Genomic DNA, 19,750 nt, shown 5'->3' with positions numbered 1-19,750 from the left:
ATAGATCAAATGCAGATGACAAGTGACCCTGCAGGGACTAATAAAATAAAGCTTAACTGAACTAAACTGCTTAATAAAAGCCATTTCTTTTCAGCTTAATATATTTAGAGATAAGGTGCTCTGGGAAAAAGAAAAGCAGAGGAGGTACGGCTTCAGAGAGGGCAGATATAACCCATCATGTATTCTTTGCCTTGCTGTATGCAGTAGAATCCAGTAGAGAGAGAAAGACGGGGAAGGAGACAGATGCTAGAGGACAAACTCGTCCCTGTGGTCCACACAAAGGACAAGTTTTGAATAAAAGCTGACCACGCTGCATCACACTCAGTCTCCCTCTTGTTCCTATTTATTCTGCTGTCTTTCTCTCCCCCTTTTTCTTCAGATTGCTCTCTGCTTGTCCAACCATCTGTCACATGGACTGACTTTGATAAAAACGTGGGTTAAAGATGTTGCCAGAGACGACACAAACAATGCAGCTCAGCATTTCGGCATTACAAAGCCGTAACATCCGATCAGTCAGTGACGTACTAGATGTTACCGAACCCTTTGTGACAATGCTTGTGGCCATGATCTAGCCACTGTCCTTCAATCAATAAAATTAATCTGATGAGAAACTTAATTAATCTAATTACAAATTACCATCTCAGGCGTGACATTTGAAAATGATTATGAAAGAAGAACAATGCAAAAGACTCCAATTGATAGAGGTCTCAGGATATGACACAAAACATTTCTAGGTAGTGCAAAGAGCAACAAAGTGTAACCTACCTGTATGTTGTCAAAGGATGATTTGTTGGTGACATCATACAGCAGAAGCAAAGCTAAAAGAAGCAGAAAAAAAAGTTTAAGTGCGTCGTTTCAAAATTCATTGCCTGCAAATCATTTTCTATTGTAAAATAGTTTGGTAAAAATAATTCTCAGCAAATGTGTAATTCAATCTATCACCTTGATGTCTCAACTCCCTTTCAAATTAAGTCATGAAAGACGTTATTTCCACTCTGAGCCCCCAGACTGATTAATTTCATTTCTCTCTCTTGGCTTGCATCACAATCAAAACAGAGTCAGACAGAGCAGAGTTTAAGACTTTATGTGATGAATTCACTGCACAAAGAATGCTATATGGCAGTGTAAAGACAGGTCACAGTGCAGAACATTGAGGCCAAATGGCTAAGTCGAGGACACTGGTTAAATTTAATAAAACTCAACCTTGAAGACATATTACAAACTGAGCAATGGTTTGCAGATAAAAGAGCTGCTTTCACAGGACTCAAATTTTGACACTCTAAATTACCCTGAGTGGAAGCTGTAACCTGAAAAGCTGATTTATAGTTGTATGTAGGTTCTACACAAAGCCTACGCAGCCTACGCAAGTGGCCTTGGGAGCATTTATACTTGTGTGATCGTGTGCCTGTGTTGCTCTGCAATTACACCTCCAAAACGCTATCTGGCAGTGGAGTTTCTTTGCCAATGAGTTTCTGAGAAGTGCAGTTATGTTTGAGTGATTCAACCAACAGACATGAGACAAATATAAAACATGATGTAACAGCAACATTTGACTACAAGAGAAAGTGACCTATGTAATATGATTCATACACTGTAATGAATTTCATGCATGGTAAAAATATTGTTTTTCCTGGGAACTATTCCTTTTAATGCATGTGTATTGTGTGCATGTATTGCGTGCCGTAGAGTTTGTGGTCTGTGTGTGTGTGTGTCTTTGTGTTTGTTACAGGTGCGTGTTGCAGGCGTGTTCCCTGAATGGTGCCTCGCAGCTGGTGCCAATCAGGTAGAGGATAAAGGGAGAGTGGACCGAGGCAGCCGGCTGTCAGTGGACTGCTAGTGCTCCTGGGAACCGTCTCACCACCACGTGTTTACCTCCTCACATTGTGTTAGTGTAATACCAGTGTGTAGTGATATTCCGTTTAGTGTCTAAGATCCGGTGTTTTCTGAGTTGTATTGATTGTGCATTGTCGTCTCTCCTTTTGAGCACTGCACTACACTAGCTAATGGCGATCCTGCTCAACTCAACTCACAGATAAAACACTTGTCATTTGCTAGACACATTTTCCTCACACATGACATTATTTGCGATATGCTGATGATATTAGCATCAGTCTGTAACATTTTTCATTGCATAAATTAGCTTAGCAGCTAGCAGACTTTTCCTCTACTCATATGAATAGTAAATGGTAAATGGACCTGCATTTGTATAGTGCCTTTCTAATCTTCCAACCACTCAAAGCGCTTTTGGACTGCATGTAAGTTCATCCATTCATGCACACATTTCATACATCGGCCAACACTACCATACAAGGTGCCACCTGCTACTCAGTTTTTAAACATTTATACGCATGAGCAATTTGGGGTTCAGTATTTTGACCATGGGCACCTTACATGCGGACATGAGGAGCCGGGGTTCCAATTAGTGGACGACCCGCTCTACCTCCTGAGCCACAGTTGGCCCCTGTAGGAAGGCAGGGCAAATCTCACACAAAGACTCCCGATGCTATTTTGTTGGGGCTTCATTGTCTTTGCAATTTATTGTTTCTTATCTGTGAAATAAGAGTAACTAAAAAGGTTTGCTTCTACTACTGTGCATCAGGCTACAGCGTACGGTAAGTACGTCCGCAGAGCTGTAGGAATGATGTAGACTCAATCAGAAGTGTAAACCCCGCTTCATTAGCAGAGCAGCAGAGTTCTGACATTCTGTTTGTCCTTCATTTGTACAACTTGTTTACACCACACTGCATTCAGATGTATATATATACATGTACATTCGAAAAGTGCTATAACAAACGGTCCAGCGAGCCACCACAAACAAAGAAATGTGTGGGAAACCCTGGGAGCAGTTCGCCCAGGGAGTGCTGCAGGTATCTAAGAGGTAGCGAGGGACTGTGCAGCTGAGAAAGGAGGCGACCCAGGAGAGATGAGCATGATACAGACTGACAGCTATGTAATAAAGCTGGGTTCTGCAAGATTTGTCCTGGAGGTATTTCTCACGCTTCTTCTCTCAGTTATCACTCAGTTGTTGAAGTCAGAACATAGAAAATCATGAACTGCTGCAACTGTTTCTAATATTGTGTGTGTAGACTCATGCATGTCTTTCTGCCAACTGTATTACAAACTCTTTCTAGAAAGCTGTTTTCTATTAATTACGCTCCAGTATCTGTAAAGGTCAGCCTCAAGTGTTATTTGTGAAAAAATGAGTCAACCAAGTCAGTAGTTTCTGTATGTTTTGGGTATATTTTGTATTAAAGATACAGAAACTGTTTTCTTATGAGCACTAAAAACAATGGACTCAATCAAGAAGTCTCATCATACGCAAGATTTACTGGCAAATGGAACAGTGAAATTGAGGTTTGAAGGAAGAGATGAACAGAGATTGTGAGCAGAGAATAGAGAAGGACATTTTACTCCAGACGCTGGAATAAAAAGCAATATGACAACAAAAGGAGAAATTGGTGAGACACTTAAAAGGTGAAAACAATGACAACAAGGAAGAGGAAAGACAAAAACAAAGATGGAAAAACAACAATTGGAATTGGAGAAAACATTTTGATGAGCATATGTCTGTGTCATTCACTCACTCTCACAAACACTTCATTTTCAGTCTCACAACAGTGGTTTCATTTACATCATTTGAAAAGTTTTAATTTGTTTTTATTTTCATTTTCCCTCATGCATGGATAGCATGAATCTTTGGATAATTTCATATTCAATTTGAGCTTCAGTGCTCTCTAATAAATCATACACTGCACTCTGTAGCAGAATATTCTACAGGGTCAGAACATTATCAAACATTACACTGAAATTAAGCCTTTGTTAGTCAGTTTGGGAAAGGTTTCCAGACATGCAAACAATAGTCAGCCTCAAATAAATACAAATGTGCTGGTTGATAAATAAGAACAGATCATTTATTTCCTTCTAAAACACTAACTCTCTTGCAGTTGTGTGCCTCCACCAACCAGCCAAGTTGCAATTTACATCCGTGTTTGTCCAGACTCATATGTAGCCATAACCGTAGACGATGCTTCAAATGTGGATGTTGCTAAAAAGAAGCTATAGATGCAAAAATGGGATGCTTCACACACATCTTAAACCTGGCAGCACAGAAGAGCTTTACAATCAGCCCAGTTTCAAGGTGGACACACAAGACTAGTGTCAACGATTAAGTATCCGACTAAATGTCCTCTTCTATCCCTGAGTTATGACACTAAATAATTGCCAGGAAAAGTGATTTAGGATGTCAGACTGAAGTTGACCTGTGACCTTTAGGACATAAAATGTTATCATTTTATCATATCAGACATTTGTGTGACATTTTGTCATAATTACTGTATGAATTCTTGAGTTATGGCCAAAAGCATGTTTTGTGCGGTCACAGTGACCTTTGACCACCAAAATCTAATCAGTTCGTCCTGGAGTCCAAGTGGATATTTGTGCCAAATTCGAAGAAACACCCTCAAGGCGTTCTTAACATATCACGTTCACGAGAATGGGGCGAATGCGGGCTCACAGTGACCTTGACCTTTATCTTTGACCACCAAAATCTAATAAGTTCATTCTTACGTCCAGGTGGACATTTGTGTCAAATTTGAAGGAATACCCTCAAGGGGTTTTTGAGATATCACGTTCACGAGAATGGGTGAATGCATGCTCACAATGACCTTGCCCTTTAGATTTTTGTGGTCAAAGATCAATCAGTTCATTGCTGAGTCCAAGTGGACATTTGTGCCAAATTTGAAGAAATACCCTCAAGATGTCTTTGAGATATCACATTCATGAGAATGGGGTGGGTGCAGGCTCACAGTCACCTTGAGCCCTAATCTTTGACCACCAAAATCTAAGCTGTTGATCGTTGAGTCAAAGTGGATGTTTGTGCCAAATTTAAAGAAATATCCTCAAGGTATTCTTAAAGGAGCTATATGTAAGAAATCTAAAGCAAATAGTCATAAAATCCTCCTAATATGTCACAGAGACTAAGGAATAATGTTCATATAACATACTGATCTCACCGACAACAATAGTACAGCCAGAATATTCACATTTAAAAAAATATTTTACAGTCCACAAATCATGTTTATGTTTTGAATTTGTGTTTTGGCCTGTTGCACCACCCACCGCAGTCTACCAGTCACGCAGTCAGTAGAGTCTCAGTATCAGTTACAGTTATGACTGAGCTACAGCAGCATGGCAAGCAGCATTAGCAGTGTCCCCATGCATAGCATTAGCAGTCTCCTCAGCTGTATCCCGGCAGCAGCGTTAGCAGCAGAGAAGCTAGACTTGCTCGAATGGTCCGCTGGAAAACTGAAGATCAAGGACGCAGCCGCCCGTGGGCAAACAAATCAGTCTCCAGCGTGCCGCTGTCCAGCAACCTTGAATCTGTAGGGGAGGGGGGGTGGACACGACTCACAGCAGTATTTTGAATTTGAGTGCAGTAACCGTATTGGCCACATTCTTACATACAGCGCCTTTAAGGTATCACGTTCATGAGAATGGGTGGACGCATGCTCACAATGACCTTGCCCTTTAGATTTTGGTGGTCAAAGATCAATCAGTTCATTGCTGCAGTTCAAGTGGATGTTTGAGCCATATTTGAAGAAATCCCCCCAAGGTGTTTTTGAGATATCACGTTCACAAGAATGGGGCTGAAGCAGACTCACAGTGACCTTGCCCTTTGATCTTGACCACCAAAATCTAATCAGTTCATCCTTATGTCCAAGTGGACGTCTGTGCCAAATTTAAGAAATACTTTCAAGGTATTCTTGAGATACCACATGCATGAGAATGGGATGGATGCAGGGTCACAGTGACCTTGCCCTTTGAGCTTTGCGCCGAATTTCCTAGAGGGCGTTCTTGAGATATTGTGTTTAAGAATGGGACAGATGGACGACGAAGAAGAAAAAAATAATGCCTCTGCAGTTGTCGGCGTGGAGGCATAATAAAGTTGATGATTACCCATTTTACCACTGCCATTAGTATTATCTGTGAGGCTGTGACCATGCATCCCATTAGGGCTTAATGCTGTAGGTGGGCATGATTAATCTGCTCTTTGCTTTTTCAGGCCATTTAAAACATTGTTTGACCAACAGTCATTGGCACAACCAATTCCCGTGAATAATACCTAAGCAAAACGGTGAAATTGATGCATACACCAAAAATCATTTTACAAAAAGTCCAAACTTTAGTGGGGGAGCCTGTCAACTGGATCATCATGTACCTTAAGTTTACAGATGATTTTGGTATTCTAAATAGTTTCTATCCTCACATTTCATCAGTTGCTCCTGCTGGCTGAAGCCTCTTTCAAATCCAGGAGAGGCAAAAAAATAAAGACAAATTTGCATAGCAGGCAGCATCGCTATTAAATTACATTTTAGCAAGAGAAGTAAATCTCCTTTGTGTATAAAGATCACCCATACAGAGAGGCCTCCATCAATCTGGGATGGGACAAATTAATGGTTGTGAAAAATGACTGTGAGAAAGGAGACTTGCAGGCATATTGTGGGAGTATAAACAGTCTACCATCATGTTATTTGCTCTTTAAACCACGAAACCAGATGCAATTGAGGTGAAATGTTTTGCAGGCACTTATTCTATCCTCTCTGCGCGAACCTGTAATTTACCTTTCTTCTTTGTGTTTCGTCTGTTTCTTTTTTATCACATTTTTTTTTCTCACTGTGGTTTCGCTTTTATCACAGTATAAGCTAAACCAAGATATACAAGCTGTAAAAAAAAACAAAAAAACAAAACAAAAAAAAAAAAACATCCTGAAAAGTAGATACTGAATTTTCACACAAAATGAGCTAAGAAAAATATCTGATGGCTGTCTACACCTTTTCTCCCACACAGCTCATACAGTGCATTTTCACCAATATCTAAAATAATCCTCTCCACATGCCTCTCTCTCTCTCTCCCTCTCCCTCTCCCTCTCCCAGAGCCTCTCCTAACTCAGAGTCCCTCCACCCTCCCACACTCATCCTCTCTGGATGCAGCAGTAGCACTTTTGCTCTGGATTTACCTTTGGCTCTGCTCTGGCCCCAAAAAGTTACAGCAGCGACAAGTTACTCAGTTTGTGAAAATTGACCTTGGCTTCACGGAGAGTGTGTCTGCATGTAGAACACTGTGTGTGTAAATGGGTTTCAGGTCATAAAAGTACTTCTACCAAGCTTCTCTGAACAATCTACAAATCCTTCAGTCTCTCATAATGTCACTGTCATTGGCTAAAATGCCAATATTGTTGCAGATATATAAACAGTATTAAATCATAAAACAGTTACTGTAACCTACGGCTATCCCTGGTCTTACTGGGACCCTGAGCAGAATTTGATTTGTGGCTGCTGGCGGTAAACACAGTACAGCTTCCTGGCCTCAAGTCATCATCATTTATTATTAAGAGCTCAAGGTGTTGTCAGACTTTGCAATGTTGTCAAAAACACTGCACTGTGCCATGGTGCTGCCGAGTTTGGCAAATGCAGCTAGACTCTAGTACAGTTCTGCAGGACTGCATGTTCACATTGAGCTATGAGGTTCTCCACGTGTAGCGGATGACAAACCAGCCAATAGATCACTATGATAACAGGTCAGGTGTAGTTACAGAAATTAAGGTGAGAATCAGCTAGATCAACCACTATAGCCCCGTTTCCACCAAACACTTTTGGTATGGTACCTTTGGAACCAAAAGTAACCCTTCAGACATGGTACCTGGACCCTAGCGCTTCCATAGCAAACAGTACTCTTAAATGTGGGCTGGGTTGTCACTCACTGCTCCGTCCAGCACTCACTGTATTTCCTCATTACCGGTGACACAGATGGAAGTCTCAGCCTTGTTTATCGTCCACAGAACGAGGCTTTACACCGACATTTTCAGAACAAAATAAAACAGGCTGCAGTGAGAGTCTCTCTCCGTGGGATATTTAAAAATAGGGAGTTTGCGCATTTAGTCCATCTCAGGCAAGCTCAGGGGTTTAGTGTTGCAAGAGCCCAAAGAATCAATGCTCCACAATGTTTTTTTTTTTTTTTTTGAGTGAGTATTAGAATATATGCAGTTCACATAACCTGGCCGAAATTAATATATATAAACGCCTGAAGAGCCACTCCTTACTAAAAGTGTATGTCATATAAAGTTAGAGATAAAGTTAATGTTCCACCTTAAAAGATGCTGGCAGTGACATGGCAATGTGAATTTGCCATGCACTACTTTTGCTATATTACAATATTATTATTATTATTATTATTATTATGAATAATAATGATGTGAAATCATTAAAAAAACAATAACTTCAATAAAACATCTTAATAAATTGGCCCACCAAAACAAAGTTTTATACCTGTTTTTTTCCCCCCTTGTGTATATAAATATAAGTCACATTTCAGTGTATATACTACGAAAGCAGAGAACGGCCATCCTCACAATTATTTTTTAATGTTTTTATTTCAACATTACGAGTTAATTATTTTATCATCTCAGGAAAACAAGCTGTGAAATAATAATTTAAAAAAATGAAATAATTAAATGTTGAGAAATCAAAAGGTTATTTTATTATGTTACCTTGGAATAATTACAAAACGGTTGTTTCCTCTTAGTAGGCTACTTGTAATGTTTATCAGAGATTATTATTGATCACATTGATCAAGATCAAGGATAAATAAGTTACATCAAAGAACAACAAATCTATGCTGGAGGGATTGCAAACAAGTTGGAGATCATGCACATATTTTCTGGAAATGTCCAAAGTTGAAATCATATTAGGAAAGCATTCATACAGAAATATTATCTATCTTAGGTATTGATTTGCCCCTGGACCCTAGGTTTTATATTATAGGTTTGACTCCGGCGGGGCTGGTGGATAATCAAAATAAATATATGTTGTATACACTCCTAGTGATTGCAAGGAAGATGATCACCTTGTCTTGGCGTAACCCCCTCCTGCCCACAATACAACAGTGGCATAAAAAGACTGTGACTAAATACTCCATGGAAAAAATAACAGCTAAAATACAGTTAAGGTTTGATATTTTTTAAGAAGATGGAAACCAATAATAGATTATTTTAATTTATCAATCTGACCCTTTCCTGCTATATTTATATAGTGGTGGTATGCATTGTTTATATGTTTTGTCTATGGAAAGAAATTTTCTGAAATTATGATATTTTGTTTTTCCTTCCTCTTACCCCCCGTGTGTGAGGGTTGTTTTGTACTCTTCGTTTACTTATATATGCAACTGATGTCAGATGTATGATACCCTAGTAATGTACTATTATGACATTCAGAATTATTCTGATCTGATATTTATGATAATGGAGAATGTTTCTTTTTTTTAATGTTGTGTTGAAGGAAAGACAGGTCATGAATTTTGTGTATTTAGGTCAAACACACTGTTTTTCCTTCATTTATTAATTCATTTATTTAAATTTTTTTAATTTATTTATTATGGTAAATTAATTGCTTTGCTGTAGGGTCAAAGTGAAAAAGGAAGAAAGGAGAAAAAGGAAAGAAAAGAGAAGGGGGGAAGAGGAGAGGAAGAAGAGAAAAAAGGGGGGAAGGGAAAAATAAGGTTGAATATAAAAAATGCCCTCTTTATTTATTTTTTTAATTGTATTTATTTATTTAATTATTTATTTGCTTCATGACCTAATATGGTTTCATGGTTTGAATGATCTGTTGTGAAACTTCAGAAAGGAAAGGAAAAGAAAAAACCTTGTATCGATTATGGTTAATCTTGGTTTACCATTTTGGTTTAACATTGCTTGCCTCACTGTATATAACAACACTTTTGGTGTTGTATTATTTTATAAAAAAAAAAAAAAAAAAGATATGAAAAAAAAAGAAATCAAGTGCTATGGAACATTAGGAACATTTCTTATTATACCTTTAATTTTTCCTGCACACACCTTGGGGTACATGAATTTCACATTCTACAGAAAAAAAGAGCAGCACTACTTTTACCCTTTGCCACACAGTAGTTAAAGATTCATGTACAATTCAAAGCACTGCTTTACCCAAGGTCGGCTGGTGTTTCACAGGGATACTCTGATAAACACAGACGTACAGTGCAGCTTAAAAACAGGCAAAAGTCATCAGGGCTTACCTAAAAAGTGCTTGCGCTAGATGATCAGTTCACTGTGGGGATACAAGGAAGGACAGAAGTGCACTCTGAAACTTGAGTTGGTTTCCAGAGTTCATGGTAAGCTCACAGAGACTGACAGTCTCCAGTTTACACACACGGTGTGAAGGTAAGCAGGCAGATCAAAAGGTACGTGCTTGTATTTGAACAAAATACCGAAAGCTGAGGGAACCAAAGTAGCAGAGCCTTTTGTACAACACTTCAGAGACTTCAAAAGCCCACTGACAGTCTGTTGCTGAAACAGGAGTTTGTTGAGGTTAGACAAAGTTGCAGCGAATCACAGTCAGCAACATTTATAGGCTCGGTACCTACATGGGTGTTCAAGTGATGAGTGGAGCGCTTTTTGAGGTGATACTGCTGCAGGCACACAAGATGTTCGTTTGCACAAGCCTGTCAAGATCTCATAAATTCAACAAGGGCCACCAATAACGTGTGATGTTCAGACACTATCCTAGAAACACCAGAGGCTATTACCAATTATTTTCTCACTCCGGCTCTTGGAACAGACAGGTGAGAAGGTGATCAGCATTTAAAAAGGTCACATCTTTGATAATGTGCAGAGATCCTCGATGTGAACACTGTGTTCTCTGGTGTAGATAGTGCAACTACCTAAACTTATCCTCTGATATGCTGCTTGGCAGTTACGGAAAAGTAATTGAAAATCCTGACACTGAGATGTCTAAGGCTACGTTCCATAGATGTGTGATGTGGTTTTCAGGGGAAGGCAAGTTCAACGGCATCATGCCTGAAACTGGACCTGCTAAAAATCCTCTGGGGTCTCTTTCTTCCAGGAGACAGAGACAAATAAATCCTGCTATAAGTATGCAGGCTGACCGCCAACACATGACATGCATATTGAGGATGATACACAGATAATTTATACACATGCACGCATAATCTGTCACACACAACTTGTCCCTGCTTAAGTTGCGTGAACTTAAATTGATTATACAGACACACACATCCAGACGGTAAAATTTCCCTTTGATCAAACAGGGATCACCAACTGCCCAGAGATTAAAAGACCAAACCAGGCGATGCGTTCTCCATACATATGAGGGGACAAAATGACAAACACATACTGAAACACTAAGTGAATATCAAGTTCCAAAAAAAAAGGAGCAGAGCTGCCATTTTGCCCCCTCAGAGAAAAAGTCAGTCCAGCTGGAGAGCTGCTCTGTGTGTGTAAAGGTAAACTCCCTCAGTTCTTCCAGCACATTTCATCTCAATTCAAGCTGTTACTAACATTTTCTGTTTATGCTATTTAGAAGTACAGCTGCAGAGATTAATCAACTAATTTGATAATCGACTGATTGATCAATTGATTTTCTGGTTTCTTTACTCCACTGTGTCAGTAAACTGAATATCTTTGGGTTGTGGACAAAACAAGACATTTGACGACATCATCTTGGGCTTTGGGAAACAGTGATGGACACTATTTTCTGACATTTTATGGAGCAAAAAAACTAATCGATTAATCAAGGAAATAATGGACACATTATGAAAACAGTCAGTAGTTGCAGCCCTCTTGAGCAGTAATATGTGATCTGGGAAAATTCATTAGGGTTGCATACCAAGACGCAGTGCACACAAGCGATACCTACCGGACCGAATCACACTGCAGATTTTAGTCCCTCAATTTGGTGCCAGACTCTGTGTGTAATGAGTGTGCGGTCGCAAGAGAAAATGAGAGTGCAGGAGTGTGACTGTAGCGTGCCAAGACTGGAGCAGAGAGTATGAAGCACAGTGAGTGAACAGTTTAGTGTATTTTTCAGTTAATAAAGCTACAACTCCTTAAGACTAAATAAAGCGAGTGGGGTTAGCTCCAAAGTTAGCGAGCTAAGCAAGCCTCCCATTTGAATCCGACCAGGCTCACTTAAGGTGGACCAGCTGTTCTCACTGTAGTGACAATCTCAGCCATTCGTAAACAGATAATGGAGAATTTGTCTTGCAGATCAGTCTCTTCTAAGTTAGGGGGACAATTATTGATCCTTTAAGTACTTTAATGCTTAAGCATTAAATTATTGTCGTTAGGTTAGGTGAATTTGTTATGTGCATTTTTAATAACGTTTTCTATTTATTAATTTTTAAGTACACATTAGACTATTAAAATTTAATATATTGTTAAATTTCAAGCTCAATTTGCTTTTGTAATAATAATTTTTTTTTTTTTTTTTTTTTTTTTTTTTAAAAACTATCCTTTAACATTGCCAACCATCATTTTTAAAAAAGTATTGGTTTAGGCACATTTTGGGCACTAGCACCATTTTTAAAGTATAATTTTAGCATCAGTACTGGAATAAAACAACAAACAAAACTATTATTTAGACTCTAGGGTACACCTGGTCTTGTGCAATACCTTCATAGTCCTTGGCTTTTACATTAAAATACCCACTGTTGAAAATAATCACTCCCAGAACGTGGCTGTCCACTGTACATATCTAGACTATTGATAACAGACACTGTATGTGAACTGAACATAATTTTACCTGAATGATTAAAGATAGGTAGGACAGAACTAATCAGACCTTACTATGTATTTTTTTTTGCTCATGGTTTCAGGTTGTATGCCTCATACAGCAGCTTTTGTGGATCAGATTGAAACGATTTACTAAGAGCAGCTCTGTTTGATTGCCAGCTTTGCGAGAAACCAAAGGAGTGTTGCTACTAAGGGCTTTCTAAATGAACTTGCACGGCTAATGACAACATCGTGATTAATAAAACGTAGACACAGACACATGCAGACACACACTCATCAGTGATGACTGATGTACAAATCATCAAAGAGTCCCATCAATCCTGAATGTGTTGTCCTTCCATCCCAGAGGAAGAGTTGTAAAACCTCAGCGCCTGATAATACTGCACAGTGGAAGAAAAACAGTCTCATCTACACCTTGACACTAATCACGGCCGTGACTTATAACTGGTATAAAAACTGTATTTTCATGGCAATACAGCAGGTCTAAACAAGACAGCTCCAAAAACTCTATTTTTATCATACCTTAACGTGCACAGGAAGAGTGTCCAAGGTATACAAATGTATTATAAAGCTTCCTCTCTACCTGCCACAGCATGTAATCTACTCTCCATGCATCAGATGGTTAAAAATAACACACCAAAATGTAATACTTAAACTGCACTCTAATGAGGCCATAACCTGCATAGTAAGCTGCATGTAAAGTACCTGAAGGACAGCAGTAAACAGAGATTGCTCTTTAACTCAGAGGTGAATCCTCTGTTGGATAACAGTCTTATGTGTGAGTGTCTCACCATGGGCGTCACGGTAGTAGGCATGAGTGACACTGCGGAACCGCTCCTGTCCAGCTGTGTCCCAGATCTGCAGAGAGTAGGAGAGGAAGGTAATCACCGTATACAGAAAGAAGTTTCTATCTTTTTAATAAGTCCTGTGTTTGCTCAGCCGTCCCACTGGAGCTCATTGTGAAACCCTCCATTCAATTTACTCCTGTGATACTGGATAAGTCTGGAATATGGAAATGAGATATGCAGGACTATTGCAAAATCCATTGTCTTATGACAATGCACTGAAAAAAAAATCTGTACTTAAAGCTGCGTTAATTGATTTTTTTTATTGGCCACCTGGGGGCAGCGCAGCAAGCTGTAAACATAACGTTATTGACATTAGGGATGTCACTTTCGATTAATTTTGCTTTTATCAGTCTAACACCCATTAACAACAATATGAAAACAATGTGAAAAACAGGAGACCTTTCCTTTTAGTCCTGCACTCCACTGACTCGGCGAGCTTAAGCACTACATTTCAAAGTGCTCTCCATTTAGAGGTGGTGAAATTTTAACGTTGTAGCATGTAAATGTATGACCTTCCATTTTAATTTCTGTTGGCTTTGCTGTCAAACAGCTGGCTAACTGCAATAACATGTGGGGATATAGCACCCATCGCCAATCCTCCAGTCTCCACTGGTTAACTTAGCTAACGTTAGCCTTGACCACTCTGCACTGCGCACCACCCAAGCAGGGTAGGAGCTAGCTAACAGGGCTGTTCATTCACGATTACCTATGGTACCGCCACCGGGACAGCGTTGCTGCAGAAACAGTATGGGCATCCTCCAATTGACCCCTGTAGCTCCAGTGAGAAAATGGCTTCTTTTTAAGCAGTGCTGGGGGTAACATGTTACAAAAGTAATGTTCAGGTATTATCATTATACTTACAATGTCATGCTTTGTTACTACCTGAAATAAAGTACTTATTGTTTTCATTTTTCATTCATCCAAACGGATACACCCTGCAACACTTCCACCAATGCGCCACCAGAAAAAAATTCTACTAAAAAGGTATTTGTGTCTTGTCATGTCATTACAGACATTATAGAAGGCTGCAGGTGGTCGGCACATCTGGGTGATCCTGGACTGTGTGTTAGTATGCTCAGTGTGTTTCCATTCTTATACCTACAACGTAGCCTGTTCTGCTTTGCATACTAAGGCTGCTCGAAAGCAAGAGGGATAAGGAGCCTTTGTTTTTTTTTTCCTAGTCCTAATGACATCTGGGTGCTGCCATCAAATGTGCATTAATATGTTGGATGTTTTTCATTCACATCCCTTCAAATGCAGAGCAACGCCTGCACACCGACCTGTTGCTATGCATAACTCTCTCCTGGGCTGTTGGAGCTGACCAACAAAACAGGAAACCAGCAGGTGTGTCTTCCAGCTCCGGTGAATTAATTTGCACATAGTGACTTAGTGGCACACCATTCCTAGGGTGGGCACGATGTTTCTGCAGCAATGATGTTGGGTCAGGGTGGCACTACTAGTGGTAATCGTAGAATGAAAGGCGCCGCTACCTGGATCCCACCAGAACCAGGTAGGGCACAGTACAGTAAAAAGAAGAGTAACAATTTTAACCAAAGACGATTTGCCTCTTAGCAAATGGTTATGTACATACGCATTGGCAAAGGCAGAGCAGATGTAGCCTTAATTAGAGGACATGTTTGATTAGACCTGATTGAAGTCCAATATTTTCCTGCCATTTGGTGCTGGGCATATTAGAATACAGTGGATTTAGCAAAGCTTTTGTTTTTGTTGCTGAAAATAGCTCCTGCGGCTGAAAACAGAGTTGATCAGAGAGATGAGAGTGAACCAAAACACTTAAGTTAAGGGCTGTATAATCAAAACAATGCATTACAAGATGCTGGAGTACTCTGTACTGCTGAGGTAACCAGGATCAGGTGAATCATTCCGACAAGCAGCTCCTTGCACATTACACACACAGTAATTGATCCATTGTTGGAACAACAGATTAGTGCAGATTTAAGGTCACAGCCATAGATCATAGACACTGTGACAGTGGCTGTGATCCACTGGTTTTTGGACTCCTGTTACTGAAGCCTCGAGCTCAGCATTTTGGCCCTCATCATTTTGTTGTGAGGGTGGAGCTGTGGCGAGGTAAGGGGTGGATCTTGCTCATAGAACTCTCTCAGTTGTCATTAACAGGGAAATTAGCTATGGACCATTATTTGTACCAGGCTGTACATGTGTTTCTGTCTGAAGTCTAAAGTTCTCTAAAGTTGTGCATTTTAACACAGGGGTCTATGGGGACTGATTACAGTTTCTGGCACTTCCGCATTGGTTTAATTGTCCAGCCCCGGAAGTTGACCCTTGGTCACGGCATGTACAATATCGTATGCATTTCTATCATTCGTAACCTTTAGCACAGTCTGGATCATGATATTGAATATTAATCAGCCGTGGTTGAAACCATTTGTCTCATTGTCCAGCCACAGTGGAATAAGGCTAATTAAGTCTGTCTTTTTCCCATCAGGCAACACAGTCTCTCATCACAATTTGGCTCCTATGACAATTACATTTGTTTCTCCCTTGAGCAGACCTGTGCAGGTTGACTGCACACCTCACTTTTGTGGATTTTCTAAGCAGTTTTTTTCTGGACCCTCTTTCTCCTTCTCTTTCTCTTTAAGACTTGTCAGCGTTGATTCTGAGTCTGCCTCCTGATTGCCTCCCGAGGCAACCGTTCCCCACAGGATCCAAGTGGCGGTAATGAAGAACGTCAATTACTGGAGGAAAAATAACTCTGTGTGTAGGCCACAGGGTGCTCTGCAAATGGACTTTGAGCCAATTAACCTCAACTGAATACAATGCAGAACAAAGGCTCACTCCACCAGCCTCCGTTAACCCCTAATTAAGCTCATTAGTGATGATTCACATAATTACTTGCTCTGTGAGACACATCAAACACACAACAACGCTGAGTTGCTCTCAGTGTGGGTGCCAGTTCTCAAAGTAGTGGAGGAAGTGTGGAGTATAGAAGGAAACTCAAAGCCTAATGGAAAGTATTCATGGAGATGGATAAACTCGAAATATCTTTTAGGGCCTGTTTCTATAAAGATCATTGATTTCCTCACAAAACAAGGCCACAGACAGATCTGAACCTCATCTTGTGCGATTAGGTACATGCATCAGCCAGCTTGAAGTATAGCCGGCAGTGCTAATGCTAAAATGTTTTTTTTTCTTGGAGACAAGGTTGGAAACAGGATCTGACAGGTGGCTACGACGCCACAGGGCCTGATTCTTATTTGGTTGACGCCTTTCTCTTGGCGACAACTCTTACAAAAATTGTGTAGAAGCAGTTGTTGGATGATTGTCAGGATAAATTTAAAAATTTAAATTTAGCTTCTTACCTGGAGCTTCACCTTGACTCCATCAATGTTCAGGACTTTATTCTGGAAATAAAAACAAGAAATCATAAGTGACAGCACCGAAATTAAAACACGTTTTCCAACCTCCTTAGTGAGTGGAGAAACATCCTCAGGTGTGCGCGCATCAGTTTGTGGTCAGACACCTGGCTGAAACGTCTCTTCCTCTTATCTACTGGCCACACTCCTCTCCTCCTTCCATCAATATTGCATGCCTCCACCTCACTTTGGCCCCTTTTGATGAAGCCTCGCCTCTTTCCTCGAGAGGATTAACCCCCTTTGCTCTCTTCCGTCTCCTGATCTTGGCTTCGATCTGCTCTACCACACAGCAGAGTGAGGCTCAGCCAAATGGACGTGCAGTTTCCCAGGTCAGAGGGTGACTCTGCCTTGAGAGCTAGGTGCACAAAGTTTGAGCAACCTGCCATCAAATTAAATTCATTTTAAATGATGGCAGGAGTGGGTTCAAGTTAAAAACAACTTCACTAAAAGTAGAGCTGCACTTAGATGTACAAAATAATGTGCCTTATGCCAGTTGGGCTCAGTGAAGATTCAAATCTAAATCATATTGTGGCAGACTTTGTGATACCAGCAAAAATCGCATTAATTATCCAGCTAATCAATATAATATTGTACTGTGATGAATTTATTGATTTACATTCTTGCTATTTACATTACAGTACACATTGGGCCCACTTGTCCCTATAACCCATTTGCCAACCTGGCCTCTGAGCAGAGATGACTCAGACAGATAAATCAGCTCTGAGGTGTGAACCTTCTTTCTGTCCTCTGCCCTTCGTCTTATTGATCAACATCACTACTGTTCCAACAACTGGAGGATCATTACATCTTATTGATCTACACTGTAAGAATGCTACGCTTCTACAGCTTCCTGTTTGTAGAGGACATTTGGGATACAACTGATAATCATTTTCATTATCAATCAACCTGCAGATTATTTTCTTGATCGACTGATTCATTATTTTGTTTATAGACTATCAGAAAATACTAGAAGACACAAGACTATTTTAATTTTCATTAACCTTCTGTGGTACTTTCTGGTACTATGAATGAATGAACACCTTAGATGCGAGCAAAACAAAACATAAAAACAAAACTTCAACAGACATGCTCGAAAAGGAGTAGGAAGAAGTGTACACTTATATAATCCTACCCGCTTCTCACTATTCGTGTCTCATTAAAAAAAGAAAATTGTCAACAGCTGTCCAAAACTAATTTACAACCATTAATATAGATAAATAACAACAGTTTTTGATATTAAATACACAAACTCTATCTCAACCAAGCCCAGATAAAAAAAATAAACCAACCTATCAGCATCACCCCTCTTCATCTGCAAACCTGTGTCTGTACATCTTTTTAAAGTGCTCTATAGCTGTGCTTCCCTTTAACTCCTCATCTAACCCATTCAATAAATCCACCCCACACACTGAAATACACATACTTTTCATGATTGTACAAGCACAATATTTTTTAGATTATTTTGATTAGTTCTTGCTTTGGACATTATTTGTACTGTTTCTAAATTCAGTATCACATTACAGTTACTAATCAAAATATTGTGTTGTTACTTGCATTACCTAAGCTCTTCAATTATCTGCAACAATTTGTGCAACAATTGCCTGAGCAAATTCAACACAGAGATGCCATCTAGTGCGCCCGCAGAGAGCCTGTGCAGTCATGGCCATCCTGATGGAAAAGTTAATGCCTCTACCAAATGTTATAGCAATCAAATTGTTGTTGTTTTTCACGAAAGACCAGAGATAATAACCTCGAGGCACTGCTAGAGGAAAAGTCAGGGATCATTAAAGTCAGTGGAATTCATCCTCTGGGGACCAAGGCATGTAAAAGATTTTATTTGTGCAAACATTTAATGGCATTTTATCAAATAGTTGTTGGGACCAACCAACAGATGAACAATGCCATCTACTTCCATGGCTTAACACAACTGGCAAGATAAATGGATGGTCAAATAGTTAATTTTCTGTCAATGCACTAAAGGATTAGTTTGAGTTCTAGAGGAAATGCTTATAAAATAAATGACCGTCCTGGACATTCACATCATCGCATCTATTTCACCGCATGCACTCCCATTTTCCGTGAGCTGGTGACTGCTGTGGAAAATAAGAGGTCAAGATGTTTTTCCGTGACCCGCTTAAAGGCCTCCCAGTATGCCATTGTGGACTGCATCACCTGGTGCCACGGTAACGCTCAAGCCCCCCCCCTTCATCACCCCCTCTAAGCTGCTCCCGAGAGCCGCTGCTGACCTTCTAAATCCTCGATCCCTGAGGAGAAACAGAAGATATGCAACCCTGACAAGATGCTGCTAATCTGCCAGCAGAGCACTTAGAAATAGATACGGTCTTTGTTGACGTGTTCGGCTGATTTACCTCCCTGAAAGTCGCAAAGGAGTGATCTCATACATATTCATGCTCAAGTCGAGCAGTAGTTTGTAAGTGTGCTCTGATAGGAATCAGAGTCTCAAAAGACTTCCTCCCTGTTGTTGTTGTCACTAAAAACAACCCACATTGTGCTTGCAGGGCTTCATAAATATTTAGTGACCCAGAAAAAGAGGCTCATGATCGCACCGTGGCGAGGATTTGGGGTGGTTAGTCGGGCTTGATTGCACTGATAATTATGTTGGATTTGTTAAGAGGAATTACTTAAAATCAGCCAGAACAGGACATAATAAGACAGATTTAATGAGCACCCAGAGTGTGGACTGAGCAGGATAAGAAAGTATCTGAGCAGCTTACTGTGGTAAGACGCAAGGACTTAAGGTATTGTAGATTACAGACTGTCAATCATACTTCTAGCAACACTCTCAAAACTTCTTCAAGCTTCAACATCTTACAAGCTGACACGTCTCAGCTCCGCGTTAGTTACAATTTACAGCGTGGCGGCTGAGAAGCTTGCACCACTTTCAG

General features: G+C 40.0%; 1 protein-coding gene across 1 annotated transcript in view; it reads right to left on the bottom strand.

The window, feature by feature from the left end:
* The window catches only part of LOC125879409 (ras-related protein Rab-26-like), an 84,908-nt gene that overhangs the window by 31,709 nt on the left and 33,449 nt on the right, over positions 1-19,750 (bottom strand). The window contains exons 3-5 of the mRNA XM_049561274.1: positions 16,791-16,832; positions 13,393-13,459; positions 766-818 (exon numbers count right to left, since the gene is read on the bottom strand). Of these exons, the coding sequence (XP_049417231.1) occupies positions 766-818; positions 13,393-13,459; positions 16,791-16,832 (162 nt within the window). The remainder of the gene's footprint in view (positions 1-765; positions 819-13,392; positions 13,460-16,790; positions 16,833-19,750) is intronic.

The sequence above is a fragment of the Epinephelus fuscoguttatus genome, linkage group LG19 (assembly GCF_011397635.1).
Source record: "Epinephelus fuscoguttatus linkage group LG19, E.fuscoguttatus.final_Chr_v1".
In the NCBI taxonomy this organism is placed as follows: Eukaryota; Metazoa; Chordata; class Actinopteri; order Perciformes; family Serranidae; genus Epinephelus; species Epinephelus fuscoguttatus.
The sequence above is the reverse complement of the archived record's forward strand: the minus strand, read 5'-3'. Positions and strand labels throughout refer to the sequence as shown.